Raw genomic sequence first — 16205 nt, 5'->3', positions numbered from 1 at the left:
TGGAACCAGCCTAGATATCCACCAACAGATGAATGGATAAAGAAAATGTGCTTTATATACACAGTGGAGTTTTATTCAGCCATAAGGAAAAAATGAAATTATGTCATTTGCAGGAAAATGGAGGGAACTTGAGAACATTATGTTAAGCAAAATAAGCCAAACTCAGAAGGTCAGGTGTAATATGGTTTCCCTCATATGTGGAAGCTAGAGATGAAAAAGGAAAGGAAAATGTAGAGGTGATCACATGAAAACCAAAGGGCTATCAGAATAGAGGAAGGGAACCAAGGGGAGAGAATGGGGATGTGCTAGGGAGGGCTGTTGGCCAAAGTATACTGGGCACATGTACTAATATGTAAAAACAAATCCCGTCATTATGTACAACGATAATGCACAAATAAGTGGAGGAGAAAAAAGCGAGATTATTTTTAGAAGGCAGTATGAAACTAGTTGCATGGTATAAAACTAGGTAGATCAATGGAATGAACTAATCCCAAAACAGTTTTCCTAAAATTTTGTAAAGGACTGAAAACATTATAAAGATGGCATCATAAATTAATGGGAAGGAATTATTCATTAAGTGTGACAGATTTTTTTGTGTCTTGCTAGTAGAAGTAACACAATCTTTGGTCCAGCTATTCTATTTCCAGCAATTTGTCCTACCAATGCATATAGAGGTGTGAGATTACATATTTATAAGCCTAGACTTTGCAACTTGATACTGTCAAAGGTTGGAAGCTACCTAAATATCTACCCTTGATAGGATAATGGCAAATTCTGGTTTTTTGAACAACACCAATTTATATGTACTTTTGTTTCTGGCATAATTGTTTATGGTGCTCTTTTCACTCTCAAATCTCCCACTGTAGATAGAGGTTTGGTGAAATAAATTGCTACATTTTCCCAATGGAGAAAGAAATAAGGAAGTGCTTCAGGTATTGAAATGAAATGATCTCCAAGGCATAATGTTCATTGAAAAAAGCATGGTTTGAAACTGACATGATAAAATGTGTATGAAGAAAAATATATGTGTATATTCATAAGTTGTTTATGATAGATGATTTGTATATTTAGATAATCTCCAAAGAGGTGCATGAAAGAAAGAATTAGTGGAAGATTACCTGGTTATCTGTTCAGGAGTGAGCCTTTTCACTGTAAACTTCATTGTACTTTTTGAATTTTTAACTATTCAAAAATAATAAAAATAAATTAATAAAAATATTTCGGCAAGAAACAAAATTATGAGATAATTTGGGAAGAAAGTTGTATTAGGGTCCTTTAAAGAAGTGGAACCAGTTAGAATATATATTTATCCTGTTTATTTCAAGGAATGGTTTATGTATTTGTGAGGACTGGCAAGTCCAATTGTCTAACAAGTTGGAAGGCTGAAAATTTTAGGCAAGACCTGCTACTGTGGTTTTGAAGTAGAATTTTTTCCTCCTGGAAACCTCAGTTTTGCTCTTATGGCCATTTAACTGATTGGAGGAGTCCTCCCCACATTATGGAGAATAATCTCTTTGACTTAAATTCAAGAGATTGTAGTTAGTAAGCACATCTTACTAACCTTCATAATCACAAAATACCTTCATAATCACATTTAGATTCATGTTTGATTGAATAATAACAGTTTATCCTTGCTGTTATAGTTTGGATGTGAATTGTCCCCCAAAAGCTAAAGTTGGAGACAGTGCAAGAAGGTTTAGGGGAGAAATGATTGGATTATGAGAGCCTCAATCCAATCAATGAATTAGTCCCCTGATGGGAATTAACTGAGTGGTAACTGAAGGCTGGTAGGGTGTGGCTGGAGGATGTGAGTCCCTGGGGGCATGGTCTCAGGGTATAAATTTTGTATCTGGTGACTGGAGTGTCTCTCTGTTCTCTGACCATCACGCGAGCTGCTTCCCTATGCCACTCTTCCATCTTGATGTTAAGCCGCACCTTGAGCCCTGAGGAATGGAGCTGGATGTCTATGGACTGAGACCTCTGAAACCATGAGCCCTCAAATAAATTTTTCCTCCATTACAATTGTGCTGGTGGAGTCTTTTATTCACAGCGGCAAAAAAGTTGACTAAAGCACTTGCCAAGTTGGCACATCAAACAACCTTCAGAGTCCACTCCTAGTTATCTTGGCATCTGTATGCATCTCAAACCATATTTTAACTTCAAAATAAAAATAATAACTAAATCATATTTCTAACCTGATACAACTATTCTACATACAACCAAGAATATTTCCATTAGAGGATTCCTAGAATATGCAACCATTCCCCAAAGGAAGATGTGAGGTTCATGGGTGATGCTCACTTTTCTCCTTGCTATTCTGTGTTGTAAGGTCAACTGCTATTAGTACATTTTATGTAAGATTATAAAAAAATATGAGCAGGGGGTGCATGCCTGTAATCCCAGCACCTTGGGAGGCAGGAGGATCTTGAGTTCAAAGCCAGCCTCAGCAGATTAGCCAGGCACTTGGCAACTCAGTGAGACTTTGTCTTGAAATAAAATGTATTTAAAAAGGGTTGGGGAGAGAACTGGGGATGTGGCTCAGTGGTTAAGCAATACCTGGTACCAGGAAAAAAAAAAAAAAAAGTTATAATAAGAGGATATGGGAGAGAAGAAAAAAAGATAGTCAACCTATATGTATGTGTATAATATGTTACACAAACAGCAAAAAAAAAAAAAAAAAAAGGAGCAAATATGTAATCACAGTCCTAGTTCTGCCAACTGGACATGGTTTTGGCTGGTGATTGTAGCTACCTTTCATGACCTACTCCATATTCCCTTTGTTCTCAATAAGCATGTTGGCTGTTGTTGCCTCTGCCTGGTGGGCTAATCCAAATCTTTACTCCTAAATAATCTGAGCCATTAGACGTCCTGCCTGAATTCGGTTTTGTAAGTTTTCATTATTTTAATTATAGAGGTTGATGGTACTAAGGTTCCCTTGGCAGAGCTTCTGTATTCCAGACTTACTTTTTTTTTTTAACTTCCTTTGTGCAGTAACAGCCAAATTTCCCCTAATACTAAGGACACTGACCCCTGCCATTACAGTAATTGCTTTCTTTATCTGTTGATTCAGAAACAAGGAGCCTAAATTGTTAGAGTGGCAGCCCGTCCAGTTTAATAGAATCATTATTGTGTCTAGTGGAGGCATTCCTCTTCAAAGTCTTCTAGATCTGCAGAGTATAAGAACATGGGGACAGAAAGCAAAAAATTGTGTTAGTGGACACTAGGGATAATATTGAGAGGTGCTGCTTTCATTCCCACCCCTTGATTCCATAACTCTGCATCTTGGCTATGGAAAAAATATTATTTACATGTAATTTAGACATATGTAGTATCAAGGCCATTCCACCGTGCTGTCAAGCCAGCTGCTTCAGGATGGTAAGACCATTGAATTCCATAAGCAAGATGAGAAATATGTTGTCTTCTAAATCCAAAAAATCCATTAGTATCGTGCCACATTTTTGGTTGTGGAGCAGTTGAATGTAAATTATTCTTGCTATTAAAAGAGAAACCCTGCTGGGCACTGTGGCTTGTTGTGTAAGCCCAGCTACTCAGGAGTCTGAGGCAGGAGGAGTGTAAGTTCAAGGCCAGGTTGGGCAACTCAGCATGACCCTGTTCCAAATTAAAAATTTTTAAAGTGATTAGGAATGGTAGCTCAGTTGTATATTGCTTGCCTGGCATGTGAAGCCCTGGGTTCAATTCCCAGTACAAGGAAACAAAAAATCTTGACAGGCTCCATGCCATTGTACTCTCAGAAATTTCACTTAGTTGGAAAGCACCTGAATTCTTGTTGGATTTATTTCCCATGGTCTGAGACAAAAATATCTTTCCAAAGTGCTTATGGTTTTCGCTACTTCTTGTTTAGTTGGCATAATGTCATCAATGTAATGGACCAGTGTAATGTCTAGTGGGAGGAAATGTGATCAAGGTCCTTGTGAACTAAATTGTAACATTTGGCTGCAGAACAGTGAAGATGTGTCAGTCTTACCAGCTGAAAGCTAACTCTTTCTAGTATTTACTAACAGATATTGAGGGAAAAAAATTATTTTTGTGAGATCAATAGCCGCATACTAGGCCAACGGGTGTGTTAACTTGCTCAAGCAGTGAAATCATGTCTGTAACAGCAGCTGCAATTGGAGTCACCACTGGGGTAAGTTTATGTGTTTTATGCATTGGACAAATTGGTGGGCTGAATGGGGTTGTGGAAGGAATCACCACCTCTACCCCATCTTTGATGGTGGCACTAATTTTTAAAGTCCCTCCAGGAATGTGGTATTACTTTTGTTTATTATTTTCTCAGGCAGAGGTAGTTCTAATGTTTTCCAATTGGCCTTTCTTGCTATAATAGCCCTCATTTCACAAGTCAAGGAATCAATGGGGGACCTTACCAGTTGTTGAGTATGTCTATGACAAGCATGTATCTGGACTAAGAAAATAACCACAAGATAAGTTTACGGACCCCCTTATGCCCACTTCTCTGTCTCCATTCTTGTTTTTTCACCCCTGTGGAAAATCCAGTCCCTCTCAAATGCATTTCAGATATTTCCAGGGGTACCCATACAACCCTTCTCATGTACTCTTTTTTTTTAAAAAATATATTAATTTAGACATTTAGGAATTGAACCCAGGGCTGATTTGCCATTGAGCCACATCTTCAGCCCTTTTTATATTTTTGAGACAGGGTCTCACTTAGTTGCTTGGGGCCTTGCTAAGTTGCTGAGGCTATCTTTGAACTTGTGATCCTCCTGCCTCAGCCTCAAGAGCTGCTGGGATTACAGGCCTTTGCTACCACACCTGGCTACACATGTACTCTTAAAACACGTGGCATCTGCCAATTTACTTTGCTTTGTTCCCACCCTTTGGGATAAGCTATGCCCCTCAACCCTGGTCATTGCTGCTACTTCTGCCTGAGGGTGTGAGTACCCTCAGAGGCTGCTGGATCCTACAACGAAGGCCAAAGATGTCGTCGCACTCTAAATATGATAGAACTTCCATCTCAACATCTCTCTCCTGGTGACTTGAGTCAAACACCTCCTTTAGGTTTGCAGAGGAAGGCCCAAGTAACAGGCAAGGATGTGTTTAGAATCACCATCCCCCTATAATGATACCCATATTCCATTAACCAAACATTTCCAAACATTTTGCCTCTTTACCTTTAGGTGGATTCTTTTCTCAAGAAGACTCATTTTCTTTCACCTGCTAGTTACTTAGACCTGTGCTACTCAAAATGTGCTCAACAGATGGGGCATTCTGCACACTATTTACAAGATAAGTACAGAAATTGGGAGTGAGTGCTTTAAAAACTTAACCAATTTGACATAGTAAATTTATGTCTCTTGAATCTGATAACAAAATTTGGGTTTGTGATATTTATGCTTTTTATTTCACTTTTCTAGTCATTTTTAATTGAATTTTACAAAATCTCTATGATAGATTCCAAATTTTAAAAAATAAAAATCTGGTCCTCCCCTACAGATGGTTTTGAAATCATGGCCAGGCAGCCAAATCTGTAGTGAGCGGAGCATTGGCCCACACATGACACTCTGTAGGCACTATAGCACCCTTGATTGGGAAGAGTTTGGTAAAAACATGGGTCTACTCTGCAACCAATCAGAGGTGGAGGGGAAGAGAAGTAGGACTGATGTTCACTAGAATAATTCTTTTGCTGTCTGCTTGAAGTGGGACACAAGCCTAATTCCATGACCTGCACACCCAACTCATTCTCTTGCATGCCACAGGGTGGAGGAAGATGATCCTGCTCCACTGAGTGTCCTGATAGCCAGTGATTCTGGAATGGGGCTGCTTTCCCTCAGAAACAGTACTGGACTTTCCATCCAAGGGGGTGACTCTACTGCTCCAGAGGGAACTTTGCTCTTGTGTACCAAGATCTCCCAGAGGGAATTCTGAGAGTAACTGCTAATGCTTTGACAGTGTCCTGGGGCACTTCATTTTAGATAAGCACATACCATTAGCAGATGGGGCCTCATATGGGCACCTCACTCACTGTTCTCCATATCCCCCTGCTCTGATCTGCCATTGGCACAAACATCTTCCCCGGTTTTAGATTTGGAGAAATAGCTGAGGACCCCTCACCCGGCTCCTCTCAGGAGTTGGAAGTGCAGCCTCTTTAGGAAGTTAAAATTTCACTTCAGACCTCTTATTCTACTCTGCAACAGCGGTATAATACATTATTATATATTTCAAGTAGACTTAGTGTTACTCCCATAACAGGCAACAGAAGTTGTTCTTTAATAAGGCCCAGAGCGCATATAGGTTAACCCCATACAGCTTATTCTAGGGAAGGGATTGTTATAACACTTTGAGAAATCTCTTCCAGATCATTTGGAGAAATATCAGATAAAGATAACCCATTTAGGAGACTGCAGAGAAGAATCTTACCTGGTCCTAAGTGCTTAGTGGATATATGCATTAACTCCCCATGTCAGAACCTACCACAAATGGTTTTGTTCCTATTGAAGCTTGCTTTCCATCAAATAGCTTTGTGTACCTCTCTTACAGTATTTATATTATTTACCTCTATGCACTGTCACTACATATCTGTTTATTGTCCTGTCCATAATTTAACTAAGAATTCCTGAAGGAATGAAACTATTTCGTTTTTTTTTCTTTATGTTATTAGTGATTAAACCCAGAGATGCTTAATCCATAAGCCACATTCTCAGCCCTTTTTATTTTTTATTTCTTTATAATTATGAGACAGGATCTCACTAAGTTGCTGAAGCCCTCGCTAAGTTATTGAGGCTGGCTTTGAACTTGTGATCCTTCTGTGTCAGCCTTTTGAGTTGCTGGTATTATAGGCATACAGCATCACACCCAGCAGGACTGAAACTACTTCTTCAACTTCCAGTCTTTTGTGGCTCATAGTTTAACTTCAGTATAATTGCTTTGTGATATTCATCAATTGTATTTCTTTTAAATTTCAAAGACTAAAAATGTGCTACTACATGAACAGCAAAATTGTGCTTTTTATTTATTAAACAGAAACAAAGAATATAAATAAACATGGTATGTTTTACAAAAAGCAAAATCAATATTACCTACACAAAGCAACACCTTTGTTTTTAAGAAAACCATACATGAAATCATACAGGAGATGTATAGTATACATCTATAGATGTATATGAGAGTTATTTGATATTACTTTGCAAACTTGACATAATACGTTTTAACTTGACATCTATTTTATCCCATATAATACAAACATATGAAATACATTAAAAACCTTGTTGAAACATACAATATGTACTGTAATTTCCAAGTCTTAAATGCTTAAATAATAGAGGGAACTTGGTTAACAAGGTATCCCTTGGGACTGCAAGAGCAGTGTTATATCATACCTTTGCACCATAAACTTCTGCCTCAAAAAGCAGGATCGATAAAGATATTAGAAAGAGTTAGAATCTGCTTATGAACTCTAGACACCAGCATTTCATTCTCACTTCAGTCTTCTTACTCTGCTTTGCAACAGCTGTGTAACACATTATTATATATTTCATGTAGATTTAGTGTTACTCCCTCAACTGGCAATAGAAGTTGCTCTTTAGTAAGGCCCAGGGGGCTTAGAAGTTAACCCTATATAGCTCATTATAGGAAAGGGACTGTTACAACACACTTTGAGAAATCTCTTCCAGATCATTTGGAGAAATGACAGATAAAGATAACCCACTGCTTACATGTCCTCTATTATTATTATAAATAAAATAATAATTATTATGAACTACAAGTTATCTACCACTTTGTTACCCTTCCTCAATTTATGTGTTTTCACGCTTCAAAACATTTCCCCCAAAATGGTCAAGTGATGTTTTTAAATTGTATCTTCATGTACCTTTATTGTCCCACATAATTGCCCATAGGACATTTAGTTCTCATAGTTTTATCATTAGAAGTGAAAGACACACTAGATTTCTAAGGCTTTTAGAAGAGAAAATAAAAACAATAAGCAGGTTCCATTTTAGTTTTGGAAACAGTTTTTGACTTTTGTATAAAGAACAAAAAAGCAAAAAACAACCTCTCCTTCAAAAAATCCTTGATGTCTGCTATCTCCATATACTTTATAAAGAAGCTGTCTAAGCTTTCCAAACATACGACTGTTTACTTCCTGCATAATAGCACAACTTCAAGGTCAGTGAGCTGACCTTGACCCAGAGTGGAACTCGACAACTCATGTCAGCAAGCATGGGGACTACTTGGAGTAAAGACAAAAATCCCTTCATCTTGCATTATGTGTTCTGAGAGTGAGCAGACCTGGAGGTGGGGGTCCATTGATTTCTCTCAGAACAATTGCTTCAGTGTGCTGGACATGGCGACATCTTGGAATGGCAGCAGTTTCCCAAGAGTCTGTGAACGTGGTATATGGGTCCTGGTCAGTATCTGCTTTTGATTTGCTTTTGAAGAAAAATCCTTGGTCAGCTTTCATCTGAATCCTGCTATGTATCACAATACCAGGGAGCATTCCACCTTGCTCAGGGCCAAGGCCACTCTTTGGTGAGAAAGATCTATTTAAAGATGAATGACTGAGATCGGATTGTGCTTTCCTCTCGATTGAGCTGTTTTCTGATTTGTGACTGAAATAAAACACATGTGTATCTATTATAAAGTGATATCAAGAATAATCTCTAAAATATTAAATAAGACATGCTGATTAGTAAAGAAGCCTCGCAACTATAAATTGTCACGCCCCACTCCCTGCGTTAATCTGGTTTTCTGTATTTTTCCCAGGAGACATTTATAAAGCGGTTGCTAGAAAGTACAATTTTGGAATTAGTCTAATGCTTACAATAATCTATAAAATGCAACACTATTCAATGAATCAAAAAGGATGATAAGAATCTAAAATTGTTGATATGGAAAGATGCTTATAATATATTGCTAAGTGGAATGAGTAAATAATACCAGAGAAAGGTTAAATTTTGTTTTTAAATATTTGCACAGGGAGAAATCTGAAAGTGTGCATTTGATATATTTTTACTTTGTTTATAATGATTATGTGTCACTTGGATAGGAAAGGGAAGAGATTAATTCATATCTGAACAAAGGTTTCATAAGGCAAAGTATTTCCTCACTGAATATCAAATACATCAGAACAATCTCAAAATAAGTGGCATATTAGTTTAGATTTCAAACTGAAAAAATTACCAAGAGCAGAAATCCCAGTATCTAGAAAGGCCTATCCAACAAGATTCTCAGATATGAGGAAACACCAATCAGATGATTTTTTTTTGTTATAGCAAAATACTTTAGGCAATTACTTATGAAGAAAAAGAAAAATCAGATTGCCAAAAAGGAAGCCAGAGAGTGACAAAGGTCAGCCAGGTTCAGACATTTATATCAACTTGCTTTTGTGAAAATTCACTCCAGGCAACCAGTATTTCCTTCCAAGGGCAGCGCACTCCTGACCCNGGGGGGGGGGGGGGGGGGGCGGTACCCAGAGATTGAACTCAGGGACACTCAACCATGGAGCCACATCCCCAGCCCTATTTTTTGTATTTTATTTAGAGACAGGGTCTCACTGAGTTGCTTAGCACCTCACCATTGCTGAGGCTGGCTTTGAACTCATGATCCTCCTGCCTCAGCCTACCAAGCCTTACAGGTGTGTGCCACAGTACCAGGCCTATCAAATAATTTCACACACATAAATAATAATTAGGAAACAAGTGTTTCATTTTTTAAAACATCAAAGATTTTAATTGGTATGCTGTAGGTTGGTATGTTTAAGTGTGTCCCTAAAAGATCTATATGAAAAGGCTTGGTCCCCAGGGTGGCAATATTAAGAGGTGATGGAACCTTTAAGAGGTGGGGCTTAGTGGGAGGCTTGTGGGTCAGGAGTGCGCTGCCCTTGGAAGGAAATACTGGTTGCCTGGAGTGAATTTTCACAAAAGCAAGTTGATATAAATGTCTGAACCTGGCTGACCTTTGTCACTCTCTGGCTTCCTTTTTGGCAATCTGATTTTTCTTTTTCTTCATAAGTAATTGCCTAAAGTATTTTGCTATAACAAAAAAAAAATGGATTCCTACATAGTATTTATAGGAAAATTTCTCACCATTTAGAAGACTTTTTAGCTAGAGAAATAAGTCAGCTTTCCTCTATGAGCATTCTGGTCCCAGATGCCCTCCTCCTGACAAACCTGGACTAATCTGCACACCTTAAAGGCAAAGTGACAGATGCTGGGGCACTAGGGAAGGCTCTAGGGCTGAGATTCAAATAAGCTCTTTCTTTTTACAATCATGTCTCCATCTTTTTTTCTGTCCCCCAGAGAAAAAACAGACTATTCCATAAGCCTGCAAATGACATCCCTTAGATTCTTGGGAATAGTCTGACTCAACAGAAATACGTTTGAAATCCTCAACATCGTTTCTCGGGACTGAACACTTAAACACTTTTTATAACTCACCAATTTCCATCGTAATATTTTGATCCATTCATCCGCTTCTACTCCTGTCTTTGCACAGAGATAAAATGTCCTGAATGGAAATACTAAGCTGATAAGACAAAATAAAGAATGTTAGCTACTCCAGGTGGTAGGTTGAACATGTATTAGTGGAACACTAATTAGAATATTCCAAGAGAAAAAAGAATTGATAAAGGACCTGAGTAAGAAGTAACTTGAAGAACTAGTATAGACAGAGCTATAGCTGCCAACAAACTGCAGAAACATGTAGGAAGTTGTAGATCCCTATTATCATTACAGGCAAGGTTTATATTCTCTAATGAGACTTCAAAAAAGAAAAAAACTATGTCCAGGCTGCCCCAGTTCCTTCACTATACATATCTTGAACTGAACACACAGTACAGGCTTACATATAACACTTATGTGTCAACTGGGTTCTTAGATGATTCAGAACCTGTGATATGATTCAAAGAATACGCAGGACAGATGAGAGTTTGTGGAAAGAACTCATTTGTGGTATCTAGCTTTAATGAGGAAAACCCCGTCTTCAGTGGATGTAGGCAGTTATTTAGGAGAGGAAAAGAGACAATATAGCTCCTCAACTAGCCCATTTCTGACCCTGAGTTAACGTCTACTGGAAGGAAGATAAAATTTCCTACTGACACAGAGGACTATTTCTAAATATGTAGTAATTCATCATTTGATTGTCTTTGATTATACAGTCAAAATCACTGGCATGATAAGGGCTAGCCCTAACTTATATCTTGCCCATCCTTCCTGAACACTCAGTCTAGATGAAAAATACTAAGATCGTTTGTGAAAAAAAGGCTTGAACTAAAATTCAGAAGGTCTCTATTATTCTATAGCCTGACTAACATATTTTGTTGACACCAATAATTAATGCTGAGTAGTAAGAGTCTGTGTGTAGAAGGCAAAACCTTATGTGAGATTCAGTTGAGGAGTGAGTAGACAATGCAGGGGGAGGGGTGATACTGGTATTGTACACACTCTGTGAAACTGATTTCTAGAATTGTCATTGATACTCTTTGTGGGAGACCCTTAGGTATTCATTAATACAGATAATTTTCTTCTTGCTAACAGAATCCCAGGCAATGAATCCTAATTGGTCAATTATGATTATGCTCTCACTTTCCTAGCCTTCCCTGATGCTAGGGATGATGATGATGATGGCCCCATTGTGGCCAGTGAATTATAAGGGGAAGTCTATAGGGAACTTTCTGGAGAAAGATTGGCTTTCCTGGTACAAAGGGACAGATGTAGCCTTACATCATTCCTACATCTTTCTTCAGATCTATGAAAACAAGTGGCCTAAATTTGGAGTAGCCATTTGGCTCTGAAGTAGCCATCATGAGGAAAGGCCAAGAAAACTGCAAAGACACTGGATTTGGCCTTGCTGTGGAAGCTGCCTGCTTCTCCATTTCCTGTTACGTGAGAAAAATAAAACTGCTAGCTCATATGGCACCTTTATGCAATTTTTAAAAAAGATATCTATTGCTGGTTGATATTATAGAATTACCATGAGTTTTGTCAGGTGTGATAATGACATTATGGTTCTGCAGATAACATGTTTATTCTCAGAAGATACATACTTAAGCTTTTAGCCATGATGTTTACAATTGGTTCAGGAAAAAAAAGTGATAAATATAACAAAACATTGATGAATCTAGGTAAAGAGTATACATGTCTTCCAACTTAAGTATACACGAACAATTTGAAGATATAAATTGGTAAAAATTAAGACACTCCTTTCTCAAGATACTTTATTTCTTCCAGTTAGAAAAAGTTCATAATATGCTAATATTTGAACAAAATACTTTTGTGCAATTGCCATAAATTGTAATAATAATATAAGTTGCCCATCATTGGAGTCAACAAAATTATAATTAAAATTTTGGAGGAAAACCTGAAAGAAAGAAAGCTAAGTCGTGAATAGCCAGGTGTGCCTATAATATAGGGAGGGTGAGGCTGAATCAGGAAGAATGCAAGTTTGAGGCCAGTTTGGGTAATTTAGCAAAAATTCTATCTCAAAATTTAAAAAAGGGTTGAAGGTATAGATCACTGGTGGAGTGCTTGCCTAGTTAATGCATGTTATGGTCCTGGATTTAATCCCCAGTACAAACAAACAAAAAGATGTGAATGTTCACAATGCAGAATTTATATCATATATGTTATAGCACACAGCCAAACCCAGGCCACTTGCCAATTTGTGTGTGTGTGTTGGGGGGGGGGGTACTGAAAATGGAAACCAGGGATGTNATATATATATATATATATATATATATATATATATATATGGAAAAGACTTTTGAAGTAAAGTTACCCACCTCTGGTTTTAGAATTAGCCTTTCATGAAGGTAAGCATTAAGAAGAAAGACATTGCCTCTATCAACTTACATTTGATAGAGATGGATTTTTACCCATGGAAGGGAGTGTTATTTTTCTCTCTTTTAAAACTTCTACTTTCTCAGAATTTTTTTATAAAGAAAGTGAGAAGAAATAAAATAATCTTAAATTGGCATAATAAAATGGGCATGGGAATGGACATATTTTAATAAACAGAGAAATCGCTGGAGAGTGATAGTTAACAAATTGTAGCAAAAGAAAAATTCTGTTACCCTACACAGAAGGAATTATGTGCCCTAGAGAACAATAGTTCAGCCAGGGCAATAGGGCAACTCTGGGATACACATCTTGTCTTTGTAAAAGAACTCTACTCATATCAGGAATCAGGAACTCATCTCCAATCATTTATTGTTTCAGGTGGACAGAAGGAGAATTTCAGGGATTTTTAGAGGCAGATGTTCCTTTTATCTAGAGAGTTGGTTTTTAAAGAAAAATATATTATGTTTCTCACCATCTGGTCTTTGAAGTATTTCAGTTCATTTCTGTGCAAAGTGAACCATCTTGTTTTCCAGGTCTGAGGAAAAAAAAATTAAGACTTATAGGTTTTGAGTACAGGAATGCAATATCTGAACTAGATAGTTTACTTTTAGTTTTGAAGTATCTAGAAGATTAGATAAAAATAAGTCTGAAAATTATTGTGTGACTGAGAAAATATTTTCAAAATATCTAATACATAATTAAAATTGATTCCATGCATTAAGTTCATAAAGATGGCAGGGAAATTATTAGCCTATTTAAACAAAAAAAGATGTAGCCTCTCATAAATATTCAAGATGATTATAACAAACAACTAAAATTTCTATATTATTAACTTTTATAATAGAAATAGATAACATTTTTGAGCACTTTCTGTGAAATACATACTATTCTTTTTTTAATGTTTATTTTTTAGTTGTAGTTGGACACAGTAACTTTATTTTATTTATTTACTTTTATGTGGTGCTGAGGATTGAACTCAACATGTACTTACATTAAATATTATATACTTTTTTGGGGGGAGGGTGCTGGGGATTAAACCCAGGGCCTTGTGCATTCAAAGCAAGCACTTGACTGAGGTATATCCCCAGCCCTAAATATTATATACTGTTTATACATATATTAAATATATTTAATTACATATGTATACATGTGTGCATATATACATATAGATGTATATGTTTGTGTGTGTGTACACAATCCTCATTTAAGAGACAATCCACATATAACAATGCCAAATATTATTTTTGTCTTACAAATAAGCCAATTAAGGTTTGGAAAACTCAAACCACATGACAATATAAATCTTGCCTAAGAATTCTATGGCAAAACTGTTGCTGCCACTGTCACCTTCTTCTATACTAACAGAATCCTTATACATTCTGGGTGGCAATGTAACTAGTTAAAAGAAATAACAGGATTTAAGAATAAATATGCTCAAACGTGAATATCCCCAGTCTTCAGGAAGCATCCAACCTAGTAGGGACACAACCAAATGTTTAGGTTGGATTCAAGCAAACCAGTACCCCTGAAAAAAGAGGCTAAGTGTCCCTACTCTGCATATAGGAAGGAGCAGACGCAGTCCCTTCATGAAGGTCTCTGTGATGCACTAACATGAAATAGAAGACAATCAATGTTAGGGTCTGTAAACAAGTCAGGATGGCGCCTGGCATTTTGCCAGAGGGAGTGGTTTGTGAAGTAATGCCAGCGAGCCATTAAGTGTGGAGATTCCTTATTGGTTGACTGCTGTATCTAGTTTATGTTAATTAGATAAGCTGTGTGGAATGTATAAATACCCCTCCTGTCCTACAATAAACGGCTCCCACTCCTGCTGTATCAACGTACACAAGTTGTTCGTCACCCCCTGGTTATTTTGCTGCAGCCGGACTTCGGCAAATCACATAAATGGGGGACAGTTGCATACAATAGACTTATAAAGCTCTAAATTATGTTTTCTTTGGGATTTTAAAATAGTTTTATTATCGTCAGTGATGTTTTGGGCCTACCTTTAGTTCACATTTCATATAATTTTGACTTCTTTGTTAGAAAAAAGGAAAGAACAGAAGCATTCTGCCTTATCATACCACCTTTATCCTCTCTCATTCCATTAAAAGGATAACATGGCTTCTGGTGTATTCATTGTGGAAAACCAATGTAAGGCTTTCTAAAAGAATAAGCAAGTATTTTTCCAGAATTTTGACTAATCAGTCATAAAAGTGAACTCTTTCAAATAGGTAAAACTATAAGTGGGTCAAAATGAGTTGGCAATTATGCTGTTTAAAAAAGGACTGTCAAAATGAGAATTGAGTCTGTGAGACATGTTCTCCTTCTTTGTGGCTGGCATGAGCGAAAAACGCACTTCCTTACCTTGACGAGGCCCCCCTGTTTGGTGAGGTAGCCTTCTTTGGTACCCAGCTGAAAAAGAAAGAAGCACTAAGTGAAGTGCAGAACAGTCACAGCATGATGTCTGTCTCTCTATTACTGTCTTATTATGAATAAAGAACAAGTCTGCTTTTGATCCTTAAATGATGGTCTTTCATTCTTCACCAGGCACTTGAAAATCTTCCACATCCTGTCAGAGATTGTTTAGACTGGATCATTTGGTGTAATTTTATAGCAACAGACAAGTAGGGAAAGGCTCTCTGCTAACTGCAGCTAGCAATTTGCAAATAATAAACCACATCTTTTCACTTATAAAAGTCAGCGTTTGTGGAAGCGTGTTATGTGTAACCCAGCAGCTTGTACTGTTGCAGGAGAATTAGCACCTAAACACGCATATGCACATCGATGGTCAACCATAGTGGGCCCTCCTTATCCACCAGTTTCACATCCTCAGATTCAACCACAAATTGAATGTATTTGGAAAAAAAAATTGTACTGAACGTACACAGAATTTTTTCTTGTCATTATTCCCTACATAATACATTCTAACAACGATTTACATAGTGTTTATGTTGTATTCAATATTACTTCATCTAAGATGGTTTAAAGCCCATGGGAGGATGTGCATAAGTTATATGCAAATACTATGCCATTTTATATAAGAGACTTGGGTATTTGAGGATATTTGTATCCATGGAGATCATGAAACCCTTCCCCACAGGTACAGAGAAATGACTGCATTTTTTGGAAACTGGATTAAGAAAAGTAAAAGGATTTATTTACTTTGGGGTTTCCCAGGGTGTGCATTATATTAATATGCTTTGTAAATTTTAAAGAAGGACCCTCAGAAGTAGCATTTCCAACATTTATTTTATCACATATTCTTTCCATCTCCACATTTCCCTACTTTCTCCAAAACATTTTTTTTTTATACCAGGGATCAAACCCCCAGGGGCATGTAATCATTGAGCCAAGCCTTTATTATTATTATTATTTTGAGATAAGGTCTCACTA

The 16205-nt window shown here is 37.2% G+C and overlaps 1 protein-coding gene across 1 annotated transcript in view; it reads right to left on the bottom strand.

Annotated features, from left to right (window-relative positions):
• Positions 1-6963: 6963 nt before the first annotated feature.
• Dapp1 (dual adaptor of phosphotyrosine and 3-phosphoinositides 1) overlaps positions 6964-16205 on the bottom strand; it is a 49956-nt gene continuing 40714 nt past the window's right edge. The window contains exons 5-9 of the mRNA XM_048813860.1: positions 15177-15224; positions 13285-13347; positions 11697-11851; positions 10413-10521; positions 6964-8585 (exon numbers count right to left, since the gene is read on the bottom strand). Coding sequence (XP_048669817.1) covers positions 8517-8585; positions 10413-10521; positions 11697-11851; positions 13285-13347; positions 15177-15224 — 444 coding nt within the window. The 3' untranslated portion in view covers positions 6964-8516. The remainder of the gene's footprint in view (positions 8586-10412; positions 10522-11696; positions 11852-13284; positions 13348-15176; positions 15225-16205) is intronic.

This window comes from Marmota marmota, unplaced genomic scaffold, assembly GCF_001458135.2.
Source record: "Marmota marmota marmota unplaced genomic scaffold, marMar, whole genome shotgun sequence".
NCBI classification, from domain to species: domain Eukaryota; kingdom Metazoa; phylum Chordata; class Mammalia; order Rodentia; family Sciuridae; genus Marmota; species Marmota marmota.
The sequence above is the reverse complement of the archived record's forward strand: the minus strand, read 5'-3'. Positions and strand labels throughout refer to the sequence as shown.